General features: G+C 41.4%; 1 protein-coding gene across 2 annotated transcripts in view; it reads right to left on the reverse strand.

Moving 5' to 3' along the window:
- Positions 1-1,191: 1,191 nt before the first annotated feature.
- The window catches only part of MAFF (MAF bZIP transcription factor F), a 40,567-nt gene continuing 17,972 nt past the window's right edge, over positions 1,192-23,786 (reverse strand). For both annotated transcript variants that reach the window (XM_073644283.1, XM_073644282.1), the window contains exons 2-3: positions 17,951-18,010; positions 1,192-6,485 (exon numbers count right to left, since the gene is read on the reverse strand). In XM_073644283.1, the coding sequence (XP_073500384.1) occupies positions 6,075-6,485; positions 17,951-17,986 (447 nt within the window). In that variant the 5' untranslated portion in view covers positions 17,987-18,010 and the 3' untranslated portion in view covers positions 1,192-6,074. The remainder of the gene's footprint in view (positions 6,486-17,950; positions 18,011-23,786) is intronic.

Raw genomic sequence — 23,786 nt, forward strand, 5'->3', positions numbered from 1 at the left:
ACGATGCAGATTTAATGCATTTCCGCCGCGGAAACGCATTAAAAACGCTTGTTAACATGTCTGCCATTATTATCATTGCGCAAAAATCCGCAGCACAAGCATTTCTTGTGCGATTTTGCGGCGAAATCGGCGCCATTGACTTGCATTGAACTACATAACATCCACATGTATACATGCGGATGTTATGCTGTTCAATGCGCAGATGGTACCCGGGTCTGGAGAAGAGGAGACTCTCATCCGACCCAGGTAGCATCGTAACTGCAAGTTAAAAAAAGAATTTTAAAGTAAAAAAATAAACAAAAATTCATAACTTACCTCTCCGGCGGCCCCTGGTCTCCTCCTGGCGACGTTCTCTCTCCTCGGCGTCCCGCGGTGTACTCGCAGGAGTCATTTAGTCAGCTGATTGTCACGCGACCGCTGACGTCAGCGGTCAGATGATGGTGGTGTGACCATCAGCTGACTAAATGACTCCTGCCAGTACACCGCGGGACGCCGGGGAGAGAGGATCGTCGCCGGGATCAGACAGGGGGCCGCCGGAGAGGTGTGTATAAGGTTTTTTTATTTTTAACTTTATTTATTTATTTTACTATGGATGCAGCATTTGCAAGCAGAACTCTCTGGTCACACAATATAAATCCATGCCGGTTGCATGGATTTATGTTGTGTGATCAACTTGTCAAGAACTTTCCAAGTGATGCTAAAATCGCTTGGAAAAGCGCTTGAAAAAACAAATGCATAAACGCATGTAAAAACGCTTCTCCCTGTCAGAAAAAACGCATGTAAATCTGCAAGTGTTTTTTCTGCTAGGGAGAAGAAAAAACACTCAGGAAATTTCTGCTTGCAATCTGCATCGTGGGCACATAAAAAAAAACTGATGTGAACAGAGTCTTAGGTTATTTCCACTGTTGTACTCTGTCATAGGAGCAGACCAACAAAATTAACATGCCTCTTCTATTTGGTTGGAAGTGGATGATGTCTTCCATGTCTTCCACAGTGCTCGAGTCTCGCGCCGATTTTACTCGTATCGCATCAGGTCCCTGGTTTCTTTTTTTTTAATAATAGGAGTCAATGGCAGACATATCCAGTTTGGGTTATACATTAGGAATATACATGCCAGAAACAAAGAAAAGAACAGATTCAAATAATAAAGTGCTATACTACACAGACATATAAACTTCAGAGGCAAATACACAATTTACATGAAAAAAATGCTTTATTCGAACAATATAAAATACACTTATAAAGGGACTTTAAAATGCTTCAGAAAAATAAATAGCATTCACTATATTTATATACACACATATATTAGATATATGAAAATGTTCAATACATGTGACTCATAATACAGAATAAGTACTGTGCACTTGTATCTGACCCACACACAGATACTACACCTGAAATATGCCACACACCTCAGCTGGTAAAGATTGATAAAGAAGGTGGGTAACCACTGAATAAGCCATGGACGGGAAGCCAACGCTCAGAAACTAGAAATTTAGAAGCTAAATGGATCAACAACTGGACTAGTCAACCCTCCTCTTGCCAAGGGAGCCACATCTGCTGGTCAAATCCTCCATAGTAAAGCAGCTGGAATTTGCAGGGTGGCATAAGTTATATGCTCTATATAGGCACAGGTTTTTTGGGGGAAATATGTCTAATAGACAAACTGCTTCTTAGATATGATAAAAGCAAACGTTTCATGAATGCAATAGTGCGGAGCTGAGCTCTGGGGTATTCAAAGGCAAAAAAAAGTACCTCCTGTGCAGCAGGCAGACTGGCATTGGGGACTAAGGGCAATTGTGAAGAATTTGCCATTTCTGCTATGCAATATTTGTAATTGCTTCAAAAGCAATGAACAAGGGATTCCTTTCTAAAAATGCATAGACATACCCCTTTTAGGGTATCTGTTACCAAGGTTGTCTGAAGGCAGTGAACCCCTTTAATTATACGGCTGTCTCGGTCAGCTATGGCAAACTGTGGTGTTATAGCTATTATTAAAAGGGAATCTGTCACCAGGTTTCTAATGTATGATGTAGGAGCAGAGACCTCGATTCCAGTCATGTGTCACTTACTGAGCTTCTTGCTGTCATTTTGATAAAATCCCTGTTTTATCTGCTGCAGATATATCGGTTCTCTGAATACTGAGCTCTGCATAACCCGCACACAACACTGATTGGCAGCTTTCTGTCTATGCACAGTGTACACACAGAAAGCAGCTAATCAGTGGTGGGGTTGGGGTTATACACAGAGTTCATGAATATGGAGGCAGCAGGTTTACTAGTTCTCTAGTAATAATCTCCTGCTAATAAAACACTGATTTTATCAAAACTAAACTAGGTAGCCCAGTAAGTGACACATTGATGGAATAAATGTTCCTGTCTCTACACCATGCTGCTCTCAGATTAGGTGGCAAAAACCTGGTGACATTTCTTTTAAAGGACTCGTCCAAATGAATTGTTCTGTCTTTCAACACTAAAGAAAAAATGCACCAATTGGATAGAATAGGTTTGCCAGTTGGGTGATAGAAGCAAACTTAAGAGCCTTCAAGAATTAGAAAAATGAAAGCCCTACTCTTTAATCCCCCCCCCCACCCCAACACAGCACCACGGTTCTCTATAGGCTCTGCAGAGTATCTGCATTCAAGTGGACTAAGATCAGAAACAGTCTATGGACAAGGGCAACTGATACAGAATGGATAAGAGCAGCTGAAACAGAATGGATAAGAGCAGCTGAAACAGAACATTTATTTTCCAATCTCAGGCAACCCATCTAACGTTTTTGCAGCATGGCTTTCCGATGAACCCGCCGACCTAGGGCCAACAGCAGAACCATCGATAAGAATTAACCTCTAAAGTTCCTGTGTATTGCTCAGTAGGTTACCGACCCCAGTCATCAGGTATAAAGTATCCGATTCTTATTAATAATACCTATAGCATGATGTAAATAAAGGTTCAAAGTGTCTGGACTTGTGCCTGTCACTTACATTGGAATTTACGAATCCCACTAATTATACGCTCAAGTAATAATGCTATCATTATCAATAACCATTAACAGAAATCAATCATCCTATGAGACATAGCAAACATTTAAAATATTTCCCACCCTTTACCCTAAATTCTTTAAAATAAAAATATATAAATATGCAGAAAAATAAAAGTCTCAAACATAAATAAGAAAGCAAAATAAGGGCAACCGGGATAATCAGAGAGAAATGGCCTGGAAAACTGAGGTCTGTGACTCGCCCCCTCCCTCCCCAGATATTGTGAATTCTCTGTCCCATATTTTGTCAAAATGATTTTTCTTTTATTGAGCAGCTAATAAAGTATTTATTTATTTATTTTTTTTTTAGAGTTTCTCCTGAACATTGGAGCAGACCCATCTCGCCACAAGTAATATTACACATGGGAGCGGGGTTCTTGTCATATGCCCGAAACTGGCCACTTTAAAACTTACAGTAATTCTATAGCGTGATGTCCAGAAGACATTAAAGTACCTTGCACCAGTATCAGTATGCATCAGCATGAGTCCCATAACCAGGACACTACGTGACCTCACCAGCATCGATGATTCGGGTTCCTGGTGGAGATTGCTTCTAGCGCTCTGTGTCCTATAGGATTTTGGGTCCACCTGCTTACTGTTCACTTGTCTGACAATCCCTTCCTACTCTTTGCAATAGTATAAGCCACCTCTTATTCCTTCGTTCTTATCCAAACATTCATTAAGTCACATCTGACGACAGTCATGGTTGCAGGGGTCATAATAAGTACATGTTGAGTTTTAGATTTTTATCTAAATATATATATTTTTATAGAATTGTTTTTAGTTGCTTCTTTATCCAACACCCAAGCTGAAAATAACATGGTAAAAAGGAGATTGATGCTGAAAATGGATATTAACCCAACTCATCAAAGGTAGCTTTTCAACGCTCTGTCGTTATAATCATAGGAACAATAGCTAATATCACAAGAACAACTCAGTAAAGGATCTGTCCCTATGAGTATCTACTTTCCCAGCTTTGAATTTCAGGAGGCGGGAGACCTTTATACATCTGGGCTTCCCAAACCTATTACCAGGGAAGGACCCTAAAATACTGCTACTTCTATAGTGCCTCTACTTCAATTCCTACCTCAAAGAGGCTTAAGGCTCCCATACACATTAAACTAAAGTCAGCTTGAGCTGATTATATCTGGGGCCTTCAAACAGACTATGTTGGAAGAGAGAAGGATCCGGCCCGATGAATTGCAGTAGATGATTGCTTTAGGGCATGTGCACACGTTGAGTATTTGCAGCCAATTTTTTCTGCAGCAAAAATCTTTTTTTTGACGCGATTTTGATGTGTTTTTTTCCTTATTCTCCCTGGAGAGAACCACTGCCAGAACAGTCTGGCCGCAACTCTCTAATAAAGAACACAGGAGGGCTAGGCTGAGCAGAGCGTTCTGTCTACGGGGAAGTCGGGAAAGATAGCTGTCGGTTATCTCATGTGTATGGAGGTCTTTCGTGTAGTGAGACGTAAAGCATGTTACAAATCTTGTTTGACACCATGTGGAAGATTTATCAATATAACTGCACCAGAATTCTGGGGCAACTTGAGACAAAAAAAGTGTCTTGCACAATATTTATTAAGCACTTTCGACACTGTCTCCATCTTGTCCAACAGGGAAAACAGCCTGATAAGCAACAATGTGTACCAAAAATGCACCAAAACTTTGGTGCAAATTTTTTACATAAAGTATTCCAATTAATAGGTGACTAGAATGTTTAAAAATACGGCAGATTTATCAAACAGCAGAAACCATTGTGATAAATCAAGGTTTCCATAAAATTAAGGTTGCCATACATAGTAGAACAAAGTAGGCTGAACGAACGATTTCTGTGGGAGAGACCAACTCTCCCCCAACAGATGGGGAATGAAGAATTGGGCAGTCTAAATTTCAGCACCAATCCTCTTGGAGGTGTCCGGCAGTAGCTTACTCCTCTCTCTCCATTAAAAAAGCAGGAACACTTGGCCATACTGAGAATGTACTTGGATGGGGGAGTGGAGAGAAATAGCTGTCAGCCACACGAGCATTCGGCCGACAGCTATGAAGGTGTATGAACAGCTTTTCACATGTTGGCTACTTTGTCAGGAATCATTGAGCAGGATATAATACGTTTTCTATCTCTACGGTCAAAGTAACAAGTTCTTTTACTGTGTTTTGGGAAGCACCAGATCTGGAAACATTGATATTTACGTCCAACTATACCTCTTACGACAGAGCAGTCAATACAAGTAGGGCACATTAGAAACTTTTATCACATAACCAATCTTTTCCCCTAATTCAACTTTCTCAATTCTGCAATATTTTTCCTTCCTCTCTGACTTGCCAAAACTCCCCTTTCACATTCGAGTTTCCTACATCCTGTTTTCCTTTCCCGTTTCACATTCACTTTACCTTTGCACTATTGATCTTTTTTAAAAACTTTCTACTACTTTCTTTCTTTTTTTTTTGGACCAAGATCCTAAGGATCAAAAATATGGAAGCAAACTCCACAAGTAACCATCAAGTTCTGTGAATAAAGATTAAATTTGTCATAAATAGGCGGTACTTTCTTATTTAGAAAAAACAAAACAAAAACCATAGTGGCTTCCTAAAGTAAACCTGTCATATAGATAATCTGTAGCATTTTTATTAGAATAAATATTGTGAAAATAAATTAAATATTAACTTAAGGTTATATAACGACTTTGGGTTTAAAGATCCTCTCAGAGACGGAATGTTAAATATTTCCTTACGATTAATAAGATCGATAAGATTTTGCATTAGCTAAACAACCAGTACAAAATATAATCAAAATTATAGTCAACATATTTGTGGCAGGTTTACTTTAAGACAAAACCCCCTACGTTCCTTAATTAAAATTATTTGCAGAGTTATGGAACCAACATCTTCTTGTTGGAAGTGACAGGTTCGCATCGGTAGCCTCATACTGATGAATATCCAAGTCTTTGGGAAACTGCTATCTGGTGCGTGGTTTGTAGGTTTTGACAAGGTGAGGTGGGATTTGGGTTCTCAAGCAATGTTTTATTGCCTGTGTTAAGAGTAAGAATTCCCAGAGGACTTCACAATGGTGATTACGCTGGTGGCAGCCACTTTAGCTGGAGTGACAGAGCCTCTGGACACCGAGTGGGCAAAGTTTTGTAGAGCCTCATACTTGGCCCTCAACGCATCCAGTTCCAGTTTAATGGTGGAATTCTCCTGTGCCAACTTATCTACTTCTTGTTGTAGGTCATTCTTCTGCTTCTCCAGTTCCTCCTTCTGCGACACACGTTTCACACGGCAGCTGGCAGCATAGCCCCTATTCTTTAGGGTCCTCCTCCGTTGTTTGAGCCGGACTACCTCCTCCTTCGATAAACCACGTAAGTGGTGATTAAGCTCCCGCACAGACATGGACATTAATTCGTCGTCTGAGAGCACCGGTGTATTCTCTCCCATTTCTCTTTTTACCTAGAAGGCAAGAATAATACGCGTTTATATTTTATTTAAGAACTTTATATTCTGTAATGCAATGAAAATGAGAGGTTTCTAACAAAGTATATCAATGAAATCAATCTAGGTCCAGTCCAGTATAACCAGAGAACAGATGGTCACCAGTGGAAAAGCAATGAAAAGTTCCCAGCATACAACAGTCATGGGTCATGTTCAAAGACCCATGTACAGTAGTATAATACATAAACACGAGTGATACAGAGGTCTCATTTTTATTAATTTAAGGGTGTTGCTTTATTCACAGAATATACCATAAATGTATAGTAGACGTGGATCCCACCAATGGAACCTGCATCTATTGAGAGAATGTGGTCAGTAGAGAAGAGTTCATATGTAGGAGAATCCCAACCACCTCTGCATGGGCGACATCAAGCTATGGGCCCCCATGTCAAGATAAATACTGGTCCCAATAGTGGAACCATTATCTTGTTAAGATTCAATGGATATCCTGTGGATAGGGCAGCATGGTGGTTAGCCTTGCAGCGCTGGTGTCCTGGGTTGAAATCCCACCAAGGACAACATCTACAAGGAGTTTGTATGTTCTCCCCGTGTTTATGTGAGTTTCCTCCTGGTTCTCCAGTTTCTTACCACAAGCCAAAGATATACTGATAGGGAATCTAGATTGTGAGCCCCAGTGGGGACAGCGATGATCATGTCTGTGAAGCGCTGTGGAATTAATGGCGCTATATAAGCAAGATAAATAAATAAAAAATATTATATACCATAAGATTGGAACAACCCCTTTATTGTATAGTAATAGTAGGCATTAAAAGAGTTTTCCTAGAAGTAGCCATGCTTAGAATAGACCATATGACTGTGAGGGTATCACTAATCAACTGAATGGAGCTGCAGTAACAGGATGAGATGCATGTACTGTACTGATGCACTACTGTATCAATAAAAAGATTATTAATAGTGGCATCATCTCGCATCAGTCCGTGCTAAGCCCCCTTTGGGTTACTCATTGCTGGGGTCTCTCAGGTGAGACTTACAATCCACCAATCAAATATTGACAGTCTATCTTTTGCACAAATATTTCTGAAAAATGTTTTTTTTTTTTTGTTTTGTTTTTTGTTTTTTAAAAAAACCAAACATACAAAAAAAAAATCGTCATTCATCGAGATTAGAAAAAAGGTTTGACAAACTTCTCTAATACAGGTATCTTAAATGTATCAATGTTTAACCCTTTCCCTTTTATTTTTTGTACACCCTACTGCCCCCTTTAGTGTATGTGCACACATTTGGTTTTTGGTGCAGAAAAATATGCTACAAATACTTGAATGTTGGCTGAAACAACAATAAGTAAAATAGACTGGTAATGATAAATAGAATCCACCTGTGTGTAATCAAGTCTCGTATAAATGCACCTGCTCTGTGATAGTCTCAGGGTTCTGTTTCAAGTGCAGAGAGCATCATGAAGACCAAGGAACACACCAGGCAGGTCCGAGATACTGTTGTGGCGAAGTTTAAAGCCGGATTTGGATACAAAAAGATTTCCCAAGTTTTAAACATCTCAAGGAGCACAGTGCAAGCGATCATATTGAAATGGAAGGAGTATCAGACCACTGCAAATCTACCGAGACCCGGCCGTCCCTCTAAACTTTCATCTCGAACAAGGAAAAGACTGATCAGAGATGCAGCCAAAAGGCCCATGATCACTCTGGATGAACTGCAGAGATCTACAGCTGAGGTGGGAGAGTCTGTCCATAGGACAACAATCAGTCGTACACTGCATAAATCTGGCCTTTATGGAAGAGTGGCAAGAAGAAAGCCATTTCTCAAAGAAATCCATAAAAAGTCTTGTTTGAAGTTTGCCACAAGCCACCTGGGAGACACACCAAACATATGGAATAAGGTGCTCTGGTCAGATGAAACCAAAATTGAACTTTTTGCCCACAATGCAAAACGATATGTTTGGAGTAAAAGCAACACAGCTCATCACCCTCAAAACACCATCCCCACTGTCAAACATGGTGGTGGCAGCATCATGGTTTGGGCCTGCTTTTTTTCAGCAGGGACAGGGAAGATGGTTAAAATTGATGGGAAGATGGACGAAGCCAAATACAGGACCATTCTGGAAGAAAACCTGTTGGAGTCTACAAAAGACCTGAGACTTGGAAGGGGATTTATCTTCCAAGACAATGATCCCAAACATAAAGCAAAATCTACAATGGAATGGTTAAAAAATAAATGTATCCAGGTGTTAGAATGGCCAAGTCAAAGTCCAGACCTGAATCCAATCGAGAATCTGTGGAAAGAGCTGAAAACTGCTGTTCACAAACGCCCTCCATCCGACCTCAATGAGCTCGAGCTGTTTTGCAAGGAAGAATGGGCAAGAATTTCAGCCTCTCTATGTGCAAAACTGATAGAGACATACCCCAAGCGACTTGTATCTGTAATCGCAGCAAAAGGTGGCGCTACAAAGTATTAACTTAAGGGGGCTGAATAATATTGCACGCCCCACTTTTCAGTTTTTAATTTAAGAAAGTTTAAAATATCCAATAAATTTCGTTCCACTTCACGATTGTGTCCCACTTGTTGTTGATTCTTCCCCAAAAAATTAGAATTTTATATTTTTAATGTTTGAAGCCAGAAATGTGGCAAAAGGTAGAAAAGTTCAAGGGGGCCAAATACTTTCACAATGCACTGTATATCCTTCTAAAAAACTTAATTACGCACATCAGAGGGAATTTATCACCACTGCCTGTACACCACTTTTCTGGAGTTAAAAACAAAATAAACTAGATTTGGGCAGAGTTGGACCATTGGATTTACTACAATTTAGTATATTTAAAATGGTGACACATTGACAGTCTGAATGGGAGCCAAATTTATTAAAAAAGACCTGAACCATTTAATAAATTTGGAACACCTGACTTGTGTGATCCATCAAAAGTGGCAGATAAATTTCTTTCATTGACATGTGCTCCCATGTCCATTCTTGACATGCATTCTTTTCTACAGCCATTACATTGACAACCACTTGTTTATTTCGGGCAACTATGTGATGGCTGTGACAATCTTCTGACTTCTAATCACAAGGGTTTGCAATTACTGGTGTGTATTGCATCACATGCAGTTAATTTTCTTACTCCTACACTCAGATGACTTCATCACTAGCAGTGTCATGACTTATACTTATCAGAAGAATCACTGGCGGATACAGTCAGGAGAGGACCCCTGTGCAAGAACATAGGGGCCCCTTTGCAGTCCAATAGCTCATAATAATGCACAATTCCACCAACTTTTGGGTGGAAATGACCCCCCTTGCCTCTTTAGCCCCTGTCCGGCCACACAGGTTGCACCAATGATATTTCCGCCCATGGTAAAAATATTGCAGGTAACTCCATACTCTGTCATGTCACCCTCCGCACATTATCAAGAGTGTCCTGGTAGATGAGACTATTAGGACCCAGAGAAATGGTTCTTCTGATAACTTTCAGATTCAAGCTGATCATATTTTTGATTTTCTGGATACTGGGCTGTGACGTGTGGTCAAACACCGCCCACAGACCAGTCAATCTGGGTGGGTGCGTGAGACTCGGTCACGCATCGGTGATGGAATCAGTCAGCTTCCAGAGTCCGGAAGTTGATGTGACATCACCCGATGTCAGCGGCGGCTGCAGCCAGGGGTCACGTGATCAGGAGTGAGCGAGCAGAGATAGCGCCGCTCAGAGGCAAATATGTCAACATAAAGTATTTCCAAAAATATTAATTTGGAAGGTTTAAATGTGCACAATATACTGTACATTGTAGTGGACCACCTCCTTGATGCGGTCATAAATTTAAGGGGCACTTCAAGAAAGTACCGCATTTTGCAGACTATAAGACGCACCTCAATTTTAAATAAAATGGTGGTGCGTCTTCTAGTCCGATTTCACGGTAGCCTACCAGTGGTGCGGGGGCCGGTTGTGGTGGAGCTGGGTTACAGGAGGCAAGGTCACATGCGCAGATTGAGATCTCATTATGCGTATGCGCTGTCACCGGCGGCCCTTTTCCCCGAAGCCCACTGAATGGAAATCAATGGGAAGGGGACTGCGCTCGCCGCCATCTTATGAAACCCCAGGGCCCGCTGCTTCGCACTGCTGGGACACTCCCTCCTCCGAGCACGGGGCCAGCAGCATTGCCCCACCACTGCTGCCACCGCCGGCCTACAGCAGCAGTGATCCTGCCTCCTGTGACCCCACTCCACCGCAGCCGCCCACCCACGTAAGCTACCTTTGGATTATAAGATGCATTCCCATTTTCCTACCAAATTTTAGGGGGGGGGGGGGGGGGGGGGTGGGAGTGCAGTGTATAATCTGCTGAAAAATACGTTATTCTAAAGGTGTGCATGTTTATGCAATCACATTATTTTATTTATTTATTTTTCTACTTAACTGTACAGATTATGGGTGTTGAAAGTTCTAAAACTATTCTTCTTGGTATGATTTTTACCATGACAAAAACCTGGCATTATAACAAGGGTATGTATACTTTTTATATCCACTGTACTAAAGCAGACATGTCAAATCAGCAAACAGGTTCTCCTTAAAAGGATATTCCAGTTCTATAAAGGATTAGAATGATGGATAAACTAATTTATATATATATATATATATATATATATATATATATATATATATATATATATATATATATATATATATATATATATATATATATATATATATATATATATATACACACACACACACACACACAATAGACTCAAAATGGGTTAAAATAAAATGTAAAAGGCACAATACTCACTGTGCCGCTCTCATTCTAAACGCTGCTCATTCCCTTGCGGGTTTCTAGTACCCGTTGCAGCAATGATGTTCTGACATTAGAACTTGTGGACAAGATTGGTAGATTGCTGAGGCCAGTGACTGACTGCAGAGTTCTCATGACCGTGATTTCATCGCTGCAGCAGGAGGTAGACATTGGTGGGGGATGAGGTAATGTGAGAATTGGAAGGGTTAAGTGCTGACTCCTCCTTTCGTTTTACCACATTCTGAGCTTTTTGTTAAAGAATTGTACCTGTTGGACAACCCCTTTAAAGTTGATGAGCAGGTTTAAGATATAGTTGCAAGCAGCCTAAAAGTACAGAGTGGTTTATACTGAGCAGTATAAACAATGAAGGGGCCAAAGGGCTCGATACATCAAAGCGTTCAGGCCAGAATTCTGGCGTAAAAGATTTGAAAAGTCGCAACTTGGAGATGGACCTAATTTTTTTTTACTTTTGGCGCCAGTTTCTCCCAGCTCCGACAAAATGTAAGGACCTGGGGCGGGACAGGGGCGTGGCGACCACCACTCGTCAACTTCAGGATAAACAGCGGTGTTCACAATACTACAAACTTTACTCCAGCAGGAACTGGAGTAGGATTTGAGGTGAGGTACAGTACAGACCAAACGTTTGGACACACCTTCTCATTTAAAGATTTTTCTGTATTTTCATGACTTTGAAAATTGTACATTCACACTGAAGGCATCAAAACTATGAATTAATACGTGGAATTATATACTTAACAAAAAAGTGTGAAACAACTGAAAATATGTCTTATATTCTAGGTTCTTCAAATTAGCCACCTTTTGCTTTGATGACTGCTTTGCACACTCTTGGCATTCTCTTGATGAGCTTCAAGAGGTAGTCACAGGAAATGGTCTTCCAACAATCTTGAAGGAGTTCCCAGAGATGCTTAGCACTTGTTGGCCCTTTTGCCTTCACTCTGCGGTAAAGCTCACCCCAAACCATCTCGATTGGGTTCAGATCTGGTGACTGTGGAGGCCAGGTCATCTGGCGTAGCACCCCATCACTCTCCTTCTTGGTCAAATAGCCCTTACACAGCCTGGAGGTGTGTTTGGGGTCATTGTCCTGTTGAAAAATAAATGATGGTCCAACTAAACGAAAACCAGATGTAATAGCATGCCGCTGCAAGATGCTGTGGTAGCCATGCTGGTTCAGTATGCCTTCAATTTTGAATAAATCCCCAACAGTGTCACCAGCAAAGCACCCCCACACCTCCTCCTCCATGCTTCACGGTGGGAACCAGGCATGTAGAGTCCACCCGTTCACCTTTTCTGCGTCACACAAAGACACAGTGGTTGGAACCAAAGATCTCAAATTTGGACTCCTCAGACCAAAGCACAGATTTCCACTGGTCTAATGTCCATTACATGTGTTCTTTAGCCCAAACAAGTCTCTTCTGCTTGTTGCCTGTCCTTAGCAGTGGTTTCCTAGCAGCTATTTTACCATGAAGGCCTGCTGTACAAAGTCTCCTCTTAACAGTTGTTGTAGAGATGTGTCTGCTGCTAGAACTCGGTGTCGCATTGACCTGGTATCTAATCTGAGCTGCTGTTAACCTGAGGCCGGTGACTCAGATAAACTTATCCTCAGAAGCAGAGGTGACTCTTGGTCTTTCTTTCCTGGGGCGGTCCTCATGTGAGCCAGTTTCTTTGTAGCGCTTGATGGTTTTTGCAACTGCACTTGGAGACACTTTCAAAGTTTGCCCAATTTTTCGGACTGACTGACCTTCATTTCTTAAAGTAATGATGGCCACTCGTTTTTCTTTACTTAGAATTTGTATTATGGCAAGAAAAAAGCAGCTAACAGTCTATTCAGTAGGACTATCAGCTGTGTATCCACCTGACTTCTGCACAACACAACTGATGGTCCCAACCCCATTTATAAGGCAAGAAATCCCACTTACTAAACCTGACAGGGCACACCTGTGAAGTGAAAACCATTTCCGGTGACTACCTCTTGAAGCTCATCAAGAGAATGCCAAGAGTGTGCAAAGCAGTCATCATAGCAAAAGGTGGCTTCTTTGAAGAACCTAGAATATAAGACATATTTTCAGTAGTTTCACACTTTTTTGTTAAGTATATAATTCCACATGTGTTAATTCATAGTTTTGATGCCTTCAGTGTGAATGTATAATTTTCAAAATCATGAAAATACAGAAAAATCTTTAAATGAGGTGTGTCCAAACGTTTGGTCTGTACTGTACATATCGCTCGTCCGACATTCCTGATGACGTATGCCTCTTCATGAATCAGGAGCGTTTGACTCCTGCACAAGACTGCATGAACAACCACGGCCCCCTCAAACAACTCACCAGGATTGACGAGAACCTCCATCTAATAATCGATGGCCTTCCTAAGTACAAGACGATCAATTTTAAAGATCTTGAAAATTATTTGATGTGTGACGTAGAAAAACAACTCTGGGCTTTCAACATTACTTGAAAGATTAAGATTAGGAACAAGAACTGTGTTCCTTGGAGAACAGTGCCAGTGTTGGCTCTTGTAACTTAACCCTATTGACTAGAATCAGGGCTGTGAAGTCGGTAAGCCAAACCTCCGACTTAGACTCCTCAATTTCCATGACACCGACTCCAACTCTGACTCCGACTCCCTCATACATGGCTCATGTTTAAGTGATAAATTTACGGTAGGACAGATTCATCTCAGCTAAAAGTCTAGACCCTTAGATCAGGAATAGGACATTTCATAACTTTCCCAAATTCTTATGAAAATATATTCCCCACAAACTGCTTTGAACTACTGTACCCAATTTATTATATATTTTACGAGTTGGAGTTGGTCTATTTTACACCGACTCCACCAAAATGGACACCGACACCACAGAATTCTAGACACAGCCCATGACCAAGAGCAAAGCAATTTGTGAAAAAAAAAACAAAAAGCAAACCTTCTTCCTAATCTCAAGCAAGCCTTTTTTTTTATCTGCGAGTCCCATTTCCAAATAAGGTGTCTGACAGTGGTGTAATCTTACTATGGCAATTGCACATGTTATGACCTCGTGGGCAGAGAGTCATCGCCGACTTGCTGAAACATGTAAATTTACACTTTTTACGCTTTCATTGCTGACGAGAGACAATACGCAACACTTGTGCCACTCCACGATAAGAGACAGGAATGCTACCTGTGACTCCACACCCACGAGTCCTTGACGTACCTTATAATTAAAGATCATTCACATGCCCTGCCCATGTAAAAAGAAACTAGATAAAAGAGTGAGATAAGCCACGAGCTGGCACATGCGTCAGTAGTCACAGAGGAGCTCCTGTGATGGGGTTTTGAGGGTTGTTCGCATTTAACAATAGGCAGGGTTTGCCAAAATCGTCTCATTTCCTGACATTCTACTCGGGGTGTTGGCAGCTCATAGAAGAAAAAAAGACTTCAGAGGGATTTTATCATGTGTGTTAGTAAACCGAGGCTTTTTCTATCTCTGTACTGCAATTTTTGTTTTAATTTGAGGACAGATAAAAGGTATTTTTGCACTGCAAAAATGACATCAGTATATGTTCATCTTTAGATATCCTTTTATAGTTTGTGTACAGATACCATCTACATTCACTTTGCATTACTGGCAGTGATCACGGGGTACATTCCATATTACAGCCCAGAGCTGTATTCACAATTCTGCTGGCTGTCATTGCAAATAGTAAACAAGCTTGTTGACAGACACATCTTGGCATCAGATGACTGCGCAGTGCCTGGTGTAAAGGTTACACTTCACAAAATACAAAAGTCACCAGTCGCTGATCCAGGAAGGAATGCTGGGAGATTTCCGCACTGAATTCTGCAGAATTGTTAGAAATACAGACTGTATAATAGGATACGTAATGCAATAAATGTACACATTTCATTCTTTGGATTTTACACAGGGTGGGCCAGGAATAACAGCCCCCTATTTTCCTCGTGTGGTTTGTAAAGGGCAATGGTTATCAGACCTCATTCATCAGAACGGCCATACAGCCATCTTGTCTTTGTTGCCCATAGCAACCAATCAGAGCTCTGCTTTCACTTTACCTCAGCTGTATAAGAAATGAAAGAGGCCCAACGTCTCCTTCCTGCCAATCGACCGCTGATCAGTGGAGTCTAACTAGCCGGTTTGAACAGCCTGAACATACTATGTGCACAGAACGATCGTTAATAGGATTGTTCTGTGTCCATAGAATGTCACGTTCTCACCAGCACATCATCTGTTTATATGACGCGACGTGCTGAAAATAACGATGATTTTTTAGCCTGCTTAAAAATCACTGCAGCCATTATGGTGGGCTGATATACAGGAAACTAAGTCAGCACAGCGGCTCGGTGGTTAGCGCTGGGGTCCTGGTTTCAAATCCCACTAAGCACAACATCTGCAAGGAGTTTGTATGTTATCTCCGTGTTTGTGTGGGTTTCCTCCGGGTTCTCCGGTTTCCTCCCACGCTCCAAAGGCATACTGATAGGGAATGTAGATTGTGAGTCCCAATGGGGACAGAGATGATGATGTCTGTAAAGTGCTGTGGAATTAATGGCGCTATATAAGTGAGTAAAATAAATAAAATAAATTCCTACTTATTACATATGCTTATTCCGCAGTGACAAACTTGTCCAAGTAGGCCATTAACGTCTTATCTTCAAATAGGAGGGAGAATGTTTAAAGAATTCAGCAACTTGAGATTCAGCTTGGAAGGTCTTTTACACCGGCCAATAATCAGTTGAACGAGCGTTCAAAGGAACATGTTGCTGAAATATGTGAATTCTAAGTGAATGGAATAAAGGAAGATCTTTTATATGAACGTACCGTATTTTTCGGACTATAAGACGCACTTTTTTCCTCCAAAATTTTGTAGGAAAGTGGGGAGTGCGTCTTCTAGTCCGATATACATAAATACTGTGGCTGTGGGTGGTTGGGGATGTGAGGGAAGTGACAGTGCCTGCTGCAGCCTACACTGTGCCCACTACAAAAGAAAATGAATATTCACTGCTCCCCAAGGCCCTCTCACCCTGTTATGCTTGGCACCCTCTGATCCCCGACACGCTGCACAGAAAAAAAAAAAACTTTCATACTCGCCTCCTCTCTTCTCCAGTGCTGCGTCACGCTCTGTGCCGCAATAGTCACTGCACCCCACACCAGGACTGCATGCGTGGGGAGCAGTGACCATTCATACTCCCTAATAGTGCGCACACTGTAGCCGCAGTGCAGCTCCTGCTGCGCTCGGCTGTCAGTGTGCCCGCTATTAAAGGCCATGAATATTCACCACTCCCATGGTGGACTGGGGAGCCATGAATACCAGGATGGGAATGAGGGCCACAAATAACAGGAAGGAGGGGGCCATATATACCAGGATGGGGGATATTAAACAGAATTGGGGGACATTACCCCTATACCAGTGTCAGCAGCAGATCCACTCCCCCTTAACAGGACATCATGACCACATTTTTTGCTTACATTTTTTTGTCTATTTTCCTCCTCTAAAACCTAGGTGGTCTTATAGTCCGAAAAATACGGCACGGGGATGACAGCACGGCTTCTGGATTGGGGTCCTGTGAATTCATTTTCTCATCTATAACAAAGAGTCAACCTCTGGGACCCCCAAAGATCACAAGAACAAAGGGGCCCAGGTTCTTTCGGTCATAAGTTGACAATCAATCCCCCTGTTGAAATGGAGTAATGGTTGAGCACACTGCCCCTGCATAGAAAGGCTATGAGATTGACGGAGATAGTGCAGTACAACTTTGGATCTCTGTTCTTGTGATCAGTGAAAGTCCCAGCAGTTTGACCCCCAGGGATCAGTAGCTCATCACTTATCCTGGTATAAAGGTGATGGGTTGTGATTGCAGGACAACTCCTATAAGCTGAGGAACAAACACTAATGTCTATGTTACTATGAAAAGCTATTACATCTGTAACCGAAATAGCTCAATTCTGAAAGGACTATATCACATGGTTCTCTGGATCAGGACCACAAGTGCTTGTTTAAAGTGGCTGTCATTAGGATAAGGCATCAGAGATCAATGGATGTCCGACACCCAGAGATCAACTGATATCTGCCCTGGTGGAGCTGAATGTAAGCGATGTATGAAGTGGAACACCGAATTGTGTCAGCTACTGAGTAATGCAATTCATTCCTCATTCATTTTCTCATCTTGGGGTGCTGGGGTCAGACCTCAGCAATCTTATACCGATGACTTATCCTACGGATCGGTCATCATTAGTTTAGTCCTGGATCACCCTTTAAAGGATTGTTGGGTTCAAAATGGCTGAACTGTATTTTCAAAATTATGAATTCGTCTCATACATGAATGCATATTTTACAATACAGGGGAGATTCATTGAATATGGAGGAAAGGAGATTCAGGAATTTAAAAAGGAAAGGGTTCTTTACAGTCAGAGCAGTCAGACTGTGGAATGCCCGACCACAAGAGGTGATAATGGCAGATACTACAACAGCTTTCAAAAAAGGACTGGATGATTTCCTCACAACAAATGGCATTATGGGTTACACAATCTAGCGATAGAGAATTTATAACTGGTGGACCTATGTAACTATATAATATAACTGAGAAAATGAAAAGTGATATTTATATTTAATTACTTAGGGGATAAAAAGAAAAAAAAAAGTGAAAACTAAATGCAATACCTTCAATGCCTTGGATGACAGTCCATCAGACGACATTGTCACCTGGGGATCACGACCTGTCTGGAAAAATGAACAATATTAAAACCATAACTATAAAGCTAGAACTATAAAGCAAACATTGTCCAAAGAGCAAGGCTATTCTTGTAATGAATGAAAATAATTCTAAATTGGATTTAAAGGGGACCTCTGCCCATCATATTAACAGAATATATCATTAGTAAATCAGAAGTTAGATCAGAAGACAAAGTTTGGTATGTGTTTTATATATAGTTATTGACATGTAACTCTAATACTGCTGTGCCAAGTTTGGGCAAAAGTTACACCAGGAAGTGCAGCTATATTGGTTAGCAATGTTACATTTTAATAAATCTACAGTGATAAACAAAAAATACACGCATCAAATCTTTAAAATATAATCTTCATAAGATGGTGCCCTGGCAGAATAAGAACACAGGACCCCTGTGCTACATAACAATAATGATAGCTGTCGGTTCATCACGTTAAAGAGGACCTGTCATTTTCTCAAATAATGAAGTTAAATACATTGTTAAAATCTTTGAGCTTCCTTGATGCTGCCGCAGTTTCGCTTTTTGCGCTGGGTTTCTCCACTGCAGAGATATTCACATTTGTTTCTTCTGAAGCGCAGTATGTGAAATCTCTGCTTTGCAGGCCAACTGAGCATCTCTTCAGAGTCCTCTCTGGGGGCGTGTACTATCACCACTCCCTCCCAGACGCTGCCAATCACAGCTCGGCATCTGATCAGCCTTAGGGGCAGCTGAGCTGTGATTGGCAGCATCTGGAAGGGAGGGGTGAAAGCGCTCGCGGCAAGAGAAGACTGAAGAAACCCCCAGCTGAACAAGTGATGTAGCGCAAAAAGGGGATTTTTACAAGGGATTTAACTCAATTTAAGTGACAGATGCTCTTTAACTACCCCTGTATAGGCCAAACAGAAACCACTGTGTAGGTAGAAATGAAAAAACCTCACGCCACTAATCCCATATATAAACATTTGCAGGGTAAGTATTTCTGTTACTGCTATATTGGTCATGTTGAACAAGGGAGTGGTGGAACTGCAGGTCAGGTTTACAAACAACCATGAGTCACAGCAGCAGATATGTTTTCACAATCAAGGCTTTCGACACAGAACTTCATACACTACATATCTATTAATATACGCTTGCGTTTTTATCACTCGTGCATGTCAAGTGGAATTCACATGGTACAGATGTGCTCTTAGTCAGCTTATTTTTCGACTATTTTTTTTTTGTCCATCTTACATCACTCATCTCGGGATCTCGTGAGGAGGAAGACAAAAGGTAAAAAAGGACACATCTGTACAAGCTACAAGTCAAAAAGTGAATATTTCCCACAACTTTGCAATTTAGAAAACCAAGATCTATGGGGTATAAGGACAAAACCTTGTTTGATCCCCTACCCCTTCCTTGTAGTCTACTATGCTTTGTGCCTGCTTGAAAAGACTGTGGGAAAAAAAGCACAAATGGAGTCCATTTGTCTCATGGTACTCTATGGCTTTGTCTGAAGCTCCCGTTTCGAGGATTCAGATGGAACACCCGACTGAAGCGCCAAATGTGAATGGGTCTTATATGAGGTTTTGCCCCTCCCCTTAAACCAGATTTTCCTTATCTTTGAATAACTCTTTATCAGTGCTATGGTGTAGACAACTTGGTGAAGATTAGACAGCCTTAAATGGGTTGTCCGGTCTCCTGACAGTGTGCGGTGCGCAAGCTGTCAGGGTTCACTGGTATTGCCAGTGAGAGCAGGCATACATGCAAACTAGACATGCTCGGCTTCTGTCAAGTCACTGGTATTGAATAAAGCCAGGCACGTCTAGTCGGAATGTGGCCAGAAGTATGCAGATTGCATACTTGTGAAAGCAGACGGTCCGATGATCGCATCACCAGCAATACCAGTGACTTGGGTCTACAAAGCTCTTTTGTTTGTATGGACCAGCTGGAATTTTAGTTTTCATCCTAAAGAAATACAAAGTGAAGCAGACCACTTGGCAATAAGTAGTAGGTGATTCCTTTGGGGAAGATTCTGCAACAATTAAAATATATCCTCAGAAGGCGCTTTCAGGACATTATTTTTATACATGCAGAATTATCTGGACTCAGTTAAGAAGGAGAGCTTCCAACTACTATAGATGATACACGCAATCACACTTCCTCAAAATGTCACCTGCATTGCTTGAGCTTCCCCATTGCAAGTTATGTAATAAAGCAGACCTACACATATTACCAGACTAAAGGAAATGCAGTTAGAGAGGAGCAATTATTCAATATAAACTTATCCAGCTAAATATTGAGAAAAAGATGGTAAATTACATAATCTAGCTACCCTCACCCAGCAGAATCAGCAGCAGTAAAAAAGCCTCGTCTGTGTGTATAGGTGCGTACACATCTTCAATAGCTGCTCACTTTCTTCATAACCACATTACACAAGTACATTCAGTTACATGTGCTCTCAATGAGAAGGGGGAAATAAGCCACTGCCAGACACATGTCGAAATACAACAAGCCCAATACATCTAGATGGGGGATCAACAGAAGTACTGAAAACAGTAGGTTCTGCGATCCTTGCTCTAATGGTGACACCTTAGGTGTCTGTAATACAGGACAACACTCATTGCTGTTTTATCCTCCACACTGAAACACTTCTGTTAGGAGCAGTGGCGTAACTAGCGTCCAAAGGGCCCCGCTGCAAGAGCTGGGCCTGCTACCCCCCCCATCCTGGTATGTATATATATCTCTATATCCCCTCCATCCTGGTATATATCCCCCGTTTCTCCACTGTTCTTTAATGTAAAGAAAAAACGAAACAATTAGGCTGCGTGTTTTTCCACAGGCAAAACCTGCTCTCTTGGCAGTAAAGAAGCAACATCAAAAAAGCAGGTTCTGATGAGTTTTTGCTGCGTTTTTGTCATTGTACATTTATGTCACGCAGGGTGGGGGAAAGACTTAGTGCAATGAAGAGGGAAAGGGAGCCCAGACACTAGGGAAAAGGGGGAGTGGAGACCTCCTAGTCTGGTCTAGTGTCACCCTGTCTCAACTAACATCCCTATATTGGCTCTTCACCAATCACCGCATGCGTACCTTGCACTGTCTTTCCCTGGCGTATGGCTAAGGCTAGGGAAGGGAGGAGATGAGCACTAGTCGATCTCCACTAAACTCTATAGACAAGGGTAGACAAACAGGGGGAGAATGCTTAGCTTTCGACGACTCCAGACAAATGCGCACACGGCCTCAAGCTCCAGAGAGGACGAAGTACTGCTCTTGCTAAAGCCTCACAAGTAGTAATGAATATAGCCGGCACCTCCCTCTCAGACACACCAGGTATTTATACACCCAGGCCAGGGAGCTAATTAGCCAGAGGGAGGTAGCCGCTGGGTCCTAGAGACAGCCAGCCTCTAAGAAGATGTCTGTAATGCCAAACGTAGAGATCTCCTGCAACCAACTGCAGGGCGACTGTCACCTCTGACACACCCGTGACAATTTGTCTCTTGTGCATGCTGATAAAGTTTAGTGCATAAAAAAAACCTGATTCAACTTCCTCAGGTTTTGGCACCAAAAAAACGCAGCAAAACCTGATACCTGCGTTTTTTGCTGCGTTTTTGCACTTACTCATTGCTTTTTATGGTTGAAAAACGCTGAGAAAAAAACGCTGATCGAAGTGACATGCTGCATTTTGCAAAAAAGCAGCTCTTTGACAAAACAGTCAGGAAAAATAAACAAGGCGTGTGCATGAGATTACTGAAATTTCAGCATCCTCTTCTACAGCCAGCAGCTGACTTCAGCGTGCAAGTGACGGGAGCACATGATGTCACTGCCCAGTCACGTGTACGCCGAAGTCAGCTGCTGGTCTCTGATTGGCTGGCAGCGTGTATTGCCGTGCACGGACCCGACGGCTCTCTGCACCGCAATACACTTCAGCTGAATGTGCATCTGAGGTTGGCTTTCAGACATTACAAAAAGGAGAAATTTAATATAACTACTTGCATCTAAAAATGTTTTATACCATACAGAATCCGCCATCAAGCAGTAATGGGAGAGCATCTGGTAGGCAATTTACTGGTAGTCTGTGGAGGTGTGAAAAATTCCATGTAGTTATTATGCAATGTTACCTATGCAATTAAAGAGGACCTGTCACCGGATCAAAATCGGCTAGATTTTGCTCTCATTTTATTCCTGCTGCTTCCGAGTATTCAGTTTTAGTTTTTTAAAGTCACCATGCAGTTGAAGAGATAGGGGCCTTTTTATTTAGTGCTAACTTTTATGGTCTTTACCAAGGGGACGTTGCTCACAGGGTTATAATTCAAAGCAGCCTAAAGACATGACCCCAAAGAATCCTGTGAGAAACGCCCCTTTGGCAAAGACTACAAAAATTAGCACTAAATAAAAATTGCTCATATCTGTAGAACCGTATAGTGAATTTAGTAAAAGAAAAAAAAAAGGAATAATCAGAGCAAAAACTGGCCACGGTTGACCTTGAAACAGGTCTTCTTTAAGCATGTTATGTGTGTCCCTATATACAAAAACTGTACCAACTCGAGACTGTAAAAAACATTGATTCGTAATTCAATAGTTCATTGATTCATTTGCTCTTTCTGTCCCAAATTTGCACAATGTTAAGCAGTTAGAAAGAAAAAGGTATGCTCTTCATAATCGGGCTATTTTGGACCCCAAAATATTTTTTTCATTAGAAAACTAAAACCCCTGATAGGACTTGTGGATTCCATTGATAAGGTTTTTTTCAACATGAAGGCCCACTTTTAACACATAAACTTTAGGTGGCTGTTGACCAAACGAAGGTTCAGCCAATCATTTGGCAGCCAGCTATCGCGGCAGTCTCTCCCACAAATAGGAACATCAGCTTGGAAGAGCGCGACTATGTTTTCTATTAGAAGACCGCTGCTAGACATCTCTTGTAGCAGCTTACCTCAAGGAGATCAAAAAGATCAGCAGTCTGAAATTAGACATTGGGAGGTTTAACGCCTCTGATAATCATGTGTTCGCTGCGAGACATCTCTAGCGGCCCATACACATTGTGGGCCAATCCTCTTGATATTGGCAAGTATGGCTGAAGTTAGTCTAATGTCTACAGGGAGCTTAATTCTTAAGCCCCCCCCCCCCATATACACTTTAGATAGTTGTCAGATGAATGATCGTTTAGCCATCTACTATCTCGCCAAACTTCGACAGACAGGAGCTCATAGCTGGCTAAGTGCTACTGTTTTTTTATGAGAGAGCTTGCCAGGTCATTCTGATGGCAGCTTATCTCTTGCAGAACAAAAGAATCGACAGCTCGACATCAGATATGTCAGATCCTTCTGTCCACCAACATCATTTGTAGGGAAACCCCCATACACAATAAACTGTAGACCGAATGTGTATTATTTGACCAAGTATGACATGGTTGACCATTCATTTGAAAGATTACACTCTAAGACTAAATTTTCAATGGAAAGAGAGAGTATTTTAGCTTCTAAACATGGAGGTCTAGATATGGAAAAATTGTTGTCACTGGCCACAACAGAGGAGTATACTTTACTTACTTTAAAGATTTTAAAATCGCCTGGAAAACCCATTTAATAAATCTTTTTAGTGCAATCTACCTAATTTTTGACATTTTCTGTATTATGAAATCTTACATCCACTCCATTCTTATAGCAAATAAACAGAACAGATGCCAATAGTATAAGAAAACAAAAAAAAAAATCATGAAACCACTCAAAGTCTTACAATGGATTAGCCATTTACATCCTATCTGATTATTGGCTAGACTTCTACATAAATTTACTTTTTCATGCCATTTGAGT

This window comes from Phyllobates terribilis, unplaced genomic scaffold (genome assembly GCF_046119375.1).
Source record: "Phyllobates terribilis strain yellow unplaced genomic scaffold, ASM4611937v1 Scaffold_8__6_contigs__length_399053987, whole genome shotgun sequence".
Lineage (NCBI taxonomy): Eukaryota > Metazoa > Chordata > Amphibia > Anura > Dendrobatidae > Phyllobates > Phyllobates terribilis.